The 11,643-nt window shown below is 41.3% G+C and overlaps 1 protein-coding gene across 1 annotated transcript in view; it reads left to right on the plus strand.

Annotated features, from left to right (window-relative positions):
* GNG12 (G protein subunit gamma 12) overlaps positions 1–2,624 on the plus strand; it is a 204,927-nt gene extending 202,303 nt beyond the window's left edge. Inside the window, exons 3-4 of the mRNA XM_068239261.1 lie at positions 308–412; positions 2,480–2,624. Of these exons, the coding sequence (XP_068095362.1) occupies positions 320–412; positions 2,480–2,605 (219 nt within the window). The 5' untranslated portion in view covers positions 308–319 and the 3' untranslated portion in view covers positions 2,606–2,624. The remainder of the gene's footprint in view (positions 1–307; positions 413–2,479) is intronic.
* Positions 2,625–11,643: the final 9,019 nt, after the last annotated feature.

The raw sequence follows: 11,643 nt of genomic DNA on the forward strand, positions 1-11,643 counted from the left end.
GGCATTCGGAAGTCCAATGTTTTTGTGAGAAGGGACAACCAACGTCGTTAAACTGAGTAGAATCCAGTCCATTGTTCTGGAGGGGCGTGTCCTCTAAGTGGCACGAGCCATGTATGTCACATACATGATAATGGAATGTTTATGAATGCATTCTTCTCCCAGGCGTTGCACCTCTCCCTGGTGCCAGGAGCCGGGGTGTGGGTATGTGTGGCCTACATCAGCCTCATATGCCTCCTATCTCTGGAATGCTGTGATTACCGGCTATGACTCCAGATAACTCTCTCCTTCTTCTCTCTCTTGTCCTCAGACTCCACCAAAGATGTCTACCAAAACTACCAGCACGAATAACATAGCACAAGCAAGGAGAACCGTCCAGCAGCTCAGAGTGGAGGCCTCTATAGAGAGAATAAAGGTAATGCTCAGTGTGTGTTTGTTGCTCGTACCCCCGGCCGGTAAGGTGTTCTTGGGTTTAAACCGAATTGTTGTTATACAGTCGCTTCAGTATCACTTTAAAGTTATTTATCTATGAAGAACACAATACCCAAGCAGCTCGAAGTGACCCAAAACTACTAGGAAAGTATAGAGGACTGAAAGAGACCGAAAAGCCCTCCTACTAAAAAGCCAACGCTCAGTGTAATTTGCCTTCTTAAAGCAGATGGTATTTGCGATAATTCAGCTTTAAGTGAGCGGCTGTAGACTCCCACAATGCATCTTTACTGAATATGCAAATTATCTTTCTGCCCTCGAAGCCAGGCTTACATCCAGAACCGCTAGTGTATAGCAAGCCTATAGCTTAAAAAATGTACAGAGCCACATTAACCCAACATGCAGACAGCCTGCTTCGGACTTTTTGGTCCTCCTTAGTGCATGGCAGGCATTGATATTGCTCTATGGGATAGGGCTTGACCAGTACAACAAAGTAACCAAGCCGGTCTGGGTGACCCAAAACTACTATGAAAGTATAGGGGACTAAAAGAGATCGAAAAAAAAAAAACCAACGCTCAGTGTAGTTTTCCTTCTTAAAAAAGCAAATTTACAGAGGGAAGGCTCTGGATCCAATAGTGCCTTCTCTGTCCTCTCTCCATGTCCTCTGTCCAGCCTTGTCGCCCCCCGTGCAGTTATTTGACCAACTGGTCAAATAAGCCTTCAGGAATCCTTGGAAGTCTAGTGTCCCCAAGTGCTTCCGTACACAGGCTGCCCCACACACTCCAGTGCCCCACACACTCCAGAGCCTCCTGTCTTCGAAAAGCAAAAGCACTGGGGGGCACAAATGCTTCCATAGCCTTCCAAGGGCTACCAGAGGTGACAAATTAGAACCGGGGACAGGGCTGGAACGAGGACACAGAGAGAGGACTTGGAGGATCCAGAGCTTTCCCTCTCCACATCTGTGGGAGGCCAAACATCATGACCTCCCGCAGCAGGTAGAGGTAATTTTAACAGAGGCACCAGTATAGAATAAAATATTTAAAAACACTTTAAATAGGGAGGTAGTGGTGGATTTGCCTCCCCAGAAGACTAAACTGACAGTTTTGTCAGCAAACTTCACTTCATTTGTGACTACAGTTATTGCAACGCATGTCGTGGGTCAAAGCCCACTACCTCAGGCTAAGTTAAAGTTCTTGTAAAACATTAGAGTAACCAAGCAGCTCAGGGTGACCCAAACTACTAGGAATGTATAGGGGGATAAAAGGAACCAAAAAGCCCTCCTACTAAAAAAGCAAAGCTTGGTGTAATTGCCTTCTTAAAACAGAAGGAAATTTGCAATAATTCAGTTATAAGTGAACATTTGTGGTTACCCACAATGCACTACTACTAAATATGCAAATTATCCCTTTTCGCCCTTGTTAAGCCAAGCAAGCATCCAGAACCGCTGGTGTATAGCAAGCCTATAGCTTTAAAGAGACTCCGTAACAAAATTGCATCCTGTTTTTTATCATCCTACAAGTTCCAAAAGCTATTCTAATGTGTTCTGGCTTACTGCAGCACTTTGTACTATCACAGTCTCTGTAATAAATCAATGTATCTTTCCCTTGTCAGACTTGTCAGCCTGTGTCTGGAAGGCTGCCAAGTTCTTCAGTGTTGTGGTTCTGCTATGCACTCCCCCCTCAGGGGGGAAAGAAACACACAAATGATCTCTTGAGATTCAAAAGGAAGTCTGTATACAGCCTGCTTGTGTATGGATGTATTTTCTATGTGTGGACATACTGTACATCAACCTACTTCCTGTTTTGGTGGCCATTTTGTTTGTTTATAAACAAACTTTTTAAAACGGTTTTTAACCACTTTTAATGCGGCGGGGAGCGGCGAAATTGTGACAGAGGGTAATAGGAGATGTCCCCTAACGCACTGGTATGTTTACTTTTGTGCGATTTTAACAATACAGATTCTCTTTAAGTTTTACACAGCCACATCAAACCCACATGTAGACAGCCTGTTTCGATCTTTTAGCAACCCATTTCCTGTTATGTTCTTTTTACAGATTTCCAAAGCATCAGCTGACCTCATGCGTTACTGTGACGAACATGCCAAGAACGACCCTCTGCTCATGGGCATACCAGCATCAGAAAACCCCTTCAAGGATAAAAAGCCTTGCATTATATTGTAGTGTCCTTGTCACTAGCGAACATCTCTGACTTTGTGTTTTCACTTACACCAAACAGATCCTTACTGAAATTAGACTAAGGGTTCTGGTATCCACTAAAAAAAACAAAAAAATGAAAAAAGAAAAAAAAACGATATTCTTTAATCTATACCAATGATTTTGTTTTCTATTTTTTTTTTTTTGTGTTTTTTTTTTTTGTTTTGTTTTTTTAGATTTCGTATTCATGGGAACAGTCTTTCTAAAAAAAAAAACACAAACCAAATTGTAATTTACTTACTGGGGAAGTGTTGGGGGTGGTAAATCTTTTTGTCAGCATTTTTGGTCGGGTTGTATTTTATTATGGATCTATTATTTTTGTTTTTTAATGTGCAGTGTCTACTCGTCTTAGTTAGTCTCGCTAGTACTCTTACCAAGACCAAAGTTGCCTCCGCCTTCTGCGCAAATTAGCGTTGCAGGCCGTGAACGGTGTAGCGCAACTAAGGGTCCGTTGCCATGTAGAATTCGTAGCTCTTGATCTGCCATTCCAATGTCTTGTCTGGTTTTTACTTTCATTCCAAATCCAGGTGATAATGGACTGTTTGAAGGAAGGGTGTATATGTGACGTATGCAAGGTTTGGGCAGCCATTTTGTAAGTTAGGCTGGTCTTAAAAAAAGAGAAGGCCCAGTGTGCACAGCTGACTAGAGCGTGCTGTCATTGGACAGTTTTTGCTTCCCAGTTCTGGTGCTAGTCTGAAATAATTACAGAGTAACTCCAGAATTTTTTTTTTTTTTACTGTACGGAGACCATCTTGGTCTTACCACCAGATGTTTGTGTGATTGGCTGGGCCTTTATAACTTCACTTATTTGTGTAGGAAATGGAATATGGCCAACACCATGGAGTGGGCCATATACCCAAGCACTTGATATTGGGAGGAAGCCAGTTTGTCCTGATGCTAGTAGGTAGCATACAAAAATGGCCACCCCATCTTGCTGCCAGGTGGTAGCCTTCAAAATGGCCACCCCATCTTGCTGCCAGGTGGTAGCCTTCAGAATGGCCACCCCATCTTGCTGCCAGTAGGTAGCCTACAGACTGGCCACCCCCCATCTTGCTGCCAGTATGTAGCCTACAAAATGGGCGCCCAATCTACGTAAACAAGCATGTACACTTTGAATGTCTTTAGGCCTCAAATCTGTATTTTCCTCCCCCTTCCAAACCTTGCTGTTTGCCTAGTTTGTATTAATCCTATGTAAGATCTCCATTTTTTATTATATGGTCAGCATACCTATACAGTATGGGATTCTTATCCGACACAAAGGTGTACTCTAAAGCTGAAGCCTTGCTCACATTGAATAGTGTTGGCCTCTCTTGGGGCAGTTTAAGGTATCTATGAAATCGTATTAAGTAGTCTTCTGGGTCTAGCCAATGCCCAGCCAGTTTGTCCAGCCAGTTCAGAATTACGACACAATTTGTGGTATAAAAGTTTGTGGCATTGGAACTGATGTATAGAAGTTCCCTAGTAATATCTTGATCTGAGTAGTTGCTAGAAGGAGCACTGTGAGTTTCTATTTGACTCTCTTTTATACGTGAAGTCCACTTATGGTGCAACACTGGCTGCTAGTTCTCAGATTTCTGCACCAAAGAACGCCGTTCCCTCCATAGTTTTATTACTTATGTTTGCACAGTTTCTTCTGGTGAATGGACAAGAACATTCTGCTTAGAATCACGTTCAGTATGTCCACTGGGTAGAAGGCCACGGAATAAGATGTATGGTAAATAATGGCAATTTTTTTCATAATGTCCATTATCTGTTCCAAATGTCTGATTCTTGAGGGTGGAATGTATCATCCTACCAACGCTGGCGTTTTCCACTTTCTGGTAACTTAACCGACTTGTACAAGCCAACCCCACAGCGTTAACACGTAGCCTTTTACCACCGAATACAGGTCATCTGTTTGGTAAATCGCTCCTAAGTATTTCAGTAAACAGTATAAAGAATTGCACTATTGGAAGTTGCAGGAAAGCTTGTATCAGGTGAAGTTATTGGAAGGGGAAAATATCTCTTCTCTAAACTTAACCGTGGGCCAAAATTACTCACTTTTGCTGTTGGTTTGCTTTTAGCTTTGTATGTATGGTACCTGAAACCAAGTATTATAATCATGAAGCCAAAGGTCCTTTATCCTTGGACCAACCCCCCCCCCCCCCCCCTTCTTGTCAATAAGATTTAATATTTTTTGGGGCAGGTCTACGAGACTCCTAACCTTAAGACTAGTCTGAATTCAATTTCTACTCACAATACAGGATTTACATTGTTGCATGAATAATTATATAGACATAAAGCTTTTAACTGCACTTTTTGCATTGTGTTTTTTTAAGTATTTGTCAATTGTCTGTGCTTACGAGCACCCAAAATCAGCCAAGTAATTCCCTTTTTGGCAATAAGATCCCTCTAAAAAAAATAAAAAAATGAACTGTTAAAATCTACGAAGCAAATTGGTGCTCTGACCTAACGCCATACTGTATATTTGTTCCCAAAGAAGTGGTGACACTTCACTATATATATATTTTTAATAAAACTTTTCTCAGTGCGTGTGTGTTAATTGGTTTCCAAGGCATATATATAAATATAAATATTTTATGAAATGGCAAAATAGTTTTAAAATGGTTTTAAAAAGTGAGTAAATGTGAGGCTTTTAAATGGGCACTCTAGATTATAGCGTATCTTAAGGATTAGTTTGGGGAGGGTGGGGTCAGGGTTCATGTGTTTAATTAGTACACTCCTAATGTGCCATAGTGAACAGTGTTTGTGTATGTGTGCTTAACTCCGCCTCCTTCCTTCTTCCTCCTCCTTATCCTCTTCCTCCTCCTTATCATCTTCCTTCTCTTCCTCCTCTTACTTCAGTGTTGCGAAACTGGCTGCACTTCTGCTGCACAGGACTAATCCGGTTGTGAGTCATAGATGGCCATTGAGAGGGCCACAGAATACCTAATTTACTATCGGTATGAGTGGATATTTATATAGACCAGTGTGATTACTTTAATTGCTTCCAAAATGTTTCCACATCATCAGCCATTCCACTTCTTATTTTGAAAATTAGATTTAGTCATTATCCGCACGCAATGAAGGTAGATGTTCTCTGGGCGTGGTCAGTAACAGACAGCCTATCGGCTTCTTACAAACTGGTGATATCACTGAAGTAGAGAAGACAAGATCAGCTTTACTGTATTCTCAGCAACAAAATGGCCGCCTCAGTTACCTTTTACTATGCAGTGTTGGGTTAACAGTGTAAGAGTGTTCTTTAATAAATAAGCAGTTTAGAGCCTGTCTCTTGTTATGCCTAGTATTTAATATTAATTCAGTTAGGAATATGACTGTTCCTATAAAAAGCCTTCTTTGTCTACTTTTTGATATTTTAGACAAGTTTTTAAGTGAACACTATATCAGACAGCATTAATGTGATTGCATATTGAAGTATTGTTTCCATAATTAGTAGTAAGGCTGTGTAGTATACAGCCTTACTACCTCAGCAACACAGGCTCCTGTCACAGACGAGGGTCTGTTAAAGAGGACGCACATTAAAAATACAAGATTTCAGAAATAAAATCTATTTTTTAAATTATAATAATAAATGGCAGTTTTTTTTCAGCTGCATGATGACAAAAATAAAATATTTTACATTTATTGGAGGAACCCCTCCCTACCTTTCATATTGCTGGGACAGAATCCGACAGACTAGTGGAGTAAGAGGTGTCCAGCAAAGCAGGAATTGCTAATGGCTGCCACCTGTATAACCCTAGTTATGAAAAGAGAAGGGTGAAAAGCATGCACTGAAATGCTCATAGGCTTGAAGGAGCGTTTATTTATCTTTGTATGTGTCAGAGTGGTGCAACTAAATATTTTTTTAATTTAAAAAATGTTTGGTTTCGGTCCGCTTTAAACCCCTGAAAGTTGCCATAGAGGAATCAGACCAGACCAGATTGGGTCATCAACATGGGCCAGGAAGGGTGTGGTCTGCATGGGAAGAGGTGGGGCAGAAGAGGACATGGCTGGCCTTCCAAACCAGGAAGTCCAGCAGACTCCCAGGACTCGACAGAGTTTAGCTTCGTTAGTGGGAATAATGAGTGCAGTTAAGGTGGGAAGGGCGTAGACATTACTGCCAGATAGGGAAGCAGTGACCCACACAAAGTTACTATATGGCATGATCTCAACATGTCTTTAAACCGTATTGGCTTTTAGCATTAATCTTCTTTTTTTTGGGGGGGGGGGGGGGGGGGGAGGCATGTTAAGCAAAGTAGCTGCTGGCACGTCGCCATATGTCTGGTTTACTTCAGGTTATTTTTACAACTTTTAAGGGTATGGTCTGTAGTCCTTACCCATTTTCTAATTAAAGTTTGGGTAGATTACAGGTTGTCTCCTATTTCCTGTATTAGGTATATTTAGTTTCCTATTCCTTGCTATGTTCCTTGCCTGATGGCTTTTTCTGGCGTCCAAAACATGTATTATGTCTCTTAAATGTTAACTTGCAGCAGTTCACACAGAAAACATTTCTTTTGTGTTTAGTAGTTGTCTATTAGACATACAAATAACTAGGCTGTGTTCTTTTTGTGCCTGAAACAGTTCAACATTCAGGTATGCAAGTGACAGCTTCTTTCCAGTTGGGACCCCTAGTCTGACTATAGCATGGCCTCTCTGATAACGAATTACAGTCATAAAACTCTTGCTTGGCAGAGAACAGCTTCTGAGTGCAGGGGATAGATGGTAAACAGATCCTAGATTTTTATCTCTCTGAGACAGGTCGTGTCATTGAGCATAGACAATAAAACATTTAATCTGTTTCAAATTTTAAAAATACAATTAAACTGTGAGATGGCAAAAAAAACACATTTTTAGGTGTAGGATGATAGATACAGTTGTTTATCTCATCCGTTTATGGTCACCTCTGGTTCACTTTAAGCTGCGTGACATTGTACAGCCAAATCTGGTCTAACATGTTTCACGCACAGGGGGCTGGTGGGTGGGGGGGGTGTAGCCAGTATAAAAGCTGAGCAAAGCACATTGTAGATCTAAGCGCTTTGGTGGTGTTTATTTGTGATGCAACAAGCTACCAGGGTGGTGGTGCTAGGATGCTGCTTTGGTAATAAATTGATTAGTCGGGATGGCCAGTGAGATGTAAATAATTCAGTCAGTGTAGGATTATGCAAATTTATGTAACTTGAAAATTGACCAATAGAATCCCTTCTTGGTTTTATTCCATTGGGTCCATCTTCAGGCTGCATAAATGTACGTACAAAATTGGCTAAACTCTGAATCTGAGTCTCGGTTGCTTGAGACTCCTAGCCAATAAAGTACTATACCCCACTCTATACATACCATACCTATACATAACTGTGACTAAATGCATACTGTATTTGCATCTCATTGATCATTCGTAATAATTAGTTTTCCTTTAACTATAGTATGAGATTGAGGCATGCGAAACTCAGACATAAGTGGACTGTACTGTGTCAGCCACTTCTATCGCTGCTGTGTGACCAGCTGATTGGCTAGAGTTCCCCTTTAGAATGTGTCCAGCTTTTTGCTGTGTGCACATGTGGCTGAGTTGTGTGGGTTTGGCCCAAGCTGTAGGAATGAGAACAGAACAAAGCAGAGTTCTGGTGTTTGCAGTATAGTAGCGATAAAACTTCCGCCACACACAGCCAAATAAGGAGTTAGCTGGGAAGTGAAGCCGGATCAGACCTCTGCACCAGCCAGAGCGATTACCCGGCAAGTGCGAGATGTTTTCATACTTTGTGATGTAACGTCGGTTCATTTTCCCCTCGGATATCTACTGTAAACATCCCCCTTCTGCCTGCCAGCCCCGGATCCAGCCTTTCTACAAATAAGCAAGTGTGGTTTGCCTCTGTGCTGAGATTTGTCAATGAATCTCTCTCCCACTCTGTCAGGGCTGAGGAGGAACAGCGTTTAGGCGGGCTGCGGTTTCTGTACTCTTTATTTCCTGCTGGAAGTGTTAGGAGGTTTATACTGAAATGGGATTTTTGTTTTCCTATTTCACCAGCCACCGTAGATGAACTAGCGTGTGAACATGCTGAGTATTTGTGGTGCAGCCACTGAGCCGCTATTTTGTTGGTTAGATAAATAGACTATTATTGCCAGGGGCACAAGTTGTGTGAGAGAACGGCTGTCCTTTTCTCTCACAGTCTTATGATATTGCAGGTTCAAGAGAACTTTGTAGCATAGAGAACATTCTATTCATCTGCCCATATTTTATTACTTTATTCCTTTTACAATGAAACAAAATGGACACAGCTGGTTTGTGAAACTTGCTTAAAGGATACCCAAACTGACATGTGACATAATGAGATAGACATGGGTATGTACAGTGCCTAGCACACAAATAAGTATGCTGTGTTCCTTTTTTTCTTTCTCTGCCCGAGTTAAATATCAGGTATGTAAGTGGCTGACTCAGTCCTGACTCAGACAGGAATTGACTACAGTGTGACCCTCACTGATAGGAAATTCCAACTATAAACCACTTTCCTAGCAGAAAATTGCTTCTGAGAGAAAGAAAGCGATAAAAAAGGGAAATTTCTTATCAGTGAGCATCGCACTGTAGTCACTTCCTGTCTGAGTCAGGACTGAGTCAGCCACTTACATACCTGATATTTAACTCTTTCAGGAAGAGAAAGGAAAAAAAGGAACACAGCATAGTTATTTGTGTGCTTGGCACTGTACATACACATGTCTGTCATCAGGTCACATGTCACTTCGGGTATCCTTTAAAGTAAACCTGTATGGGGAAAAAACTGCCCCTGGGGGGTACTTGCCTTGGGAAGCGGAAGTTGATGCAGTATTATGCAAACTTTGCATGCCCATTTATGCTGCTTGAAAACGGACAAAGCAAGTCCCAAGGGTGACGTTCACCTGGTTGATTTTCAAGCTGCCTAAATTTGCATACAAAACAATAATCAACCCAAAATTATCTCCTCCCCATTGACCATCCCTAAATGGGCAGCTTCCTGATGACTGTCAGTATTGGGATTTACTTTGTGTACATTCCTCTAGATTACAGTCTCCCAGGGACAGGAAGGGGAGGGGCAATCTACCACTGGGGAAACAGCAGTTAATGAATCCGGTTCTGGCCCTTCCTTTTCCATCCAGAAGTAAATATAGATCTACTGTTGTAGTGAGACAGTTTTATTTCAATAATCAGGATAGGGATTTTTGTGTGTTAATGGACTTCTCAAAAGTGAAACAATCAGCAAAGTACCCCGATTTCTTTTTTTTTTTTTTTTTCTTAAACAAATATTTCATCCTCCTTTAACTGTCTACCACTCGGGCGGGTGTAACTAGATGGTGGCAGCCCCTGCATTTGCAGAGGGGCCTAGAGCTGTGGGGGGTTCCCATCTTACTAACCTTCCCTTCCTCCCATACTGGGGACTATACTTCAGATCAGGTGTTTTTGTGGCTACACTTGTTACAGGTGTTAGGATCATGATGTCCACACTTGCTTTATGACCCTTGTATGATGGCCCCTGAGACCAAGAAGGACACCAAGGGGAGGCAAGGGAACATTTTTATTAGCTCTGTGTGATTACAGTTATGTTCTTAAGTGATTTTCTAATAAAATATTTTTATTTTTGGAAATGTTGGTTACCTCCATCTTTGATGTTGCCCCATTTCCACCTTTTTGTTTTTTGATTCAACATTTTGGGGGCACATGACTTACAGCCACTGAAGAACCACTAATGACGGATCTGATCATTCGTTGTAACTTGTGCTAACATCCAACTGATCTCATTTCCTGTTCATCACTTCCTGTTCATCACTTCCTGTTCATCACTTCCTGTTCATCACCTGAATGCCAAGGATGACCCCTCAAGCAGCTTGTATAGTTCAGGCCTCTAGCTTTGTGTATGTTTCAGCGTGTATGTGTGTGTCTCTTCTATTCTTAATAAAGGTACACAGACTACAGCCATCTCTCTTACCAAAATTTGGATTAGCACCTTTCTATTCGTATGATTCTCACTATTTTTTGTAACGTTCCTTTTTGTAGTCCGCAGCGACGGTGTAATGTTTTAGGTTTTTAAACATATAACACTATTGCCATTTTGAATTGGATTCTTGGTCCATGTTTTAAACTTATTAAAATGTTGAATGTGATTTTCTAAATCCTGTTGTGTAATTGTGTTTTTTTTTTTGTTTTTTTTTACTTCTCGAACTTCATTAAAGTGGACCTGAATTCTTGTTCAGGGCAGCAGTAAAATCTAGAGAAATGCACATTGTATGTATTAAGAGAGTTTAGCCTGTCTAATTCACCCCTCGTGACTTATTACAAGTTGTAATTTGATCTTGCAGCTGTGCCAGCTCAGGAATCTCCTCTGCCACAGCAGAGCAGCTGATTTGTAAATACAGGATGTTAACCATATGTCCGCCTCATGAAAGCAGGAAGTAGAAACACTGCACATTTATTGCAGGATTTGTATCGGCTGTAACAAAATATTTTTTTTCTTTAAAGATTAATATGCTGCTGCTTATCTTTTAGAGCAGAGAGGAATTTTCTGAGTTCAGGCCCTCTTTAAAGAAACAAAAAAAAAATATTTCCCAGAAAATCAAGCGGTTTATGACATGAGCAGCCATGTTTTCCGCAACATGTGATTGAGCAGATATGTGATGTTATGCATACCTACCAACATTTTGAGATAAGAAAAAGGGACACTTTAAAACATGCCCCTACTACACCCCTAACCATGCCGCTGCTACACCCCTAACCTCGCCCCCACCACACTCACTACATACTACAAAGAGATCAGAAGCAAAATGTTTTTTTTAATTAAAACCCACACTGGTCCGTTTTATCCTCGGGTTGCATTCATTTTAACATTTGGAAATAAATATATCAATTTAAAGGGCCCCTGAGCTCTCCGTAAAATCGCAATATGGACTTACCTGGGGCTTCCTCCAGCCCCCCGTAGCCCGCGAGGTCCTCCGGCGTCATCCTGGCTCCTCTCCCGGTCCCGCTGGTGACTCCATTATTCAGCAACTTCAGCCTGAAGTTACCCATG

The sequence above is a fragment of the Hyperolius riggenbachi genome, chromosome 6 (genome assembly GCF_040937935.1).
Source record: "Hyperolius riggenbachi isolate aHypRig1 chromosome 6, aHypRig1.pri, whole genome shotgun sequence".
Classification (NCBI taxonomy): Eukaryota; Metazoa; Chordata; class Amphibia; order Anura; family Hyperoliidae; genus Hyperolius; species Hyperolius riggenbachi.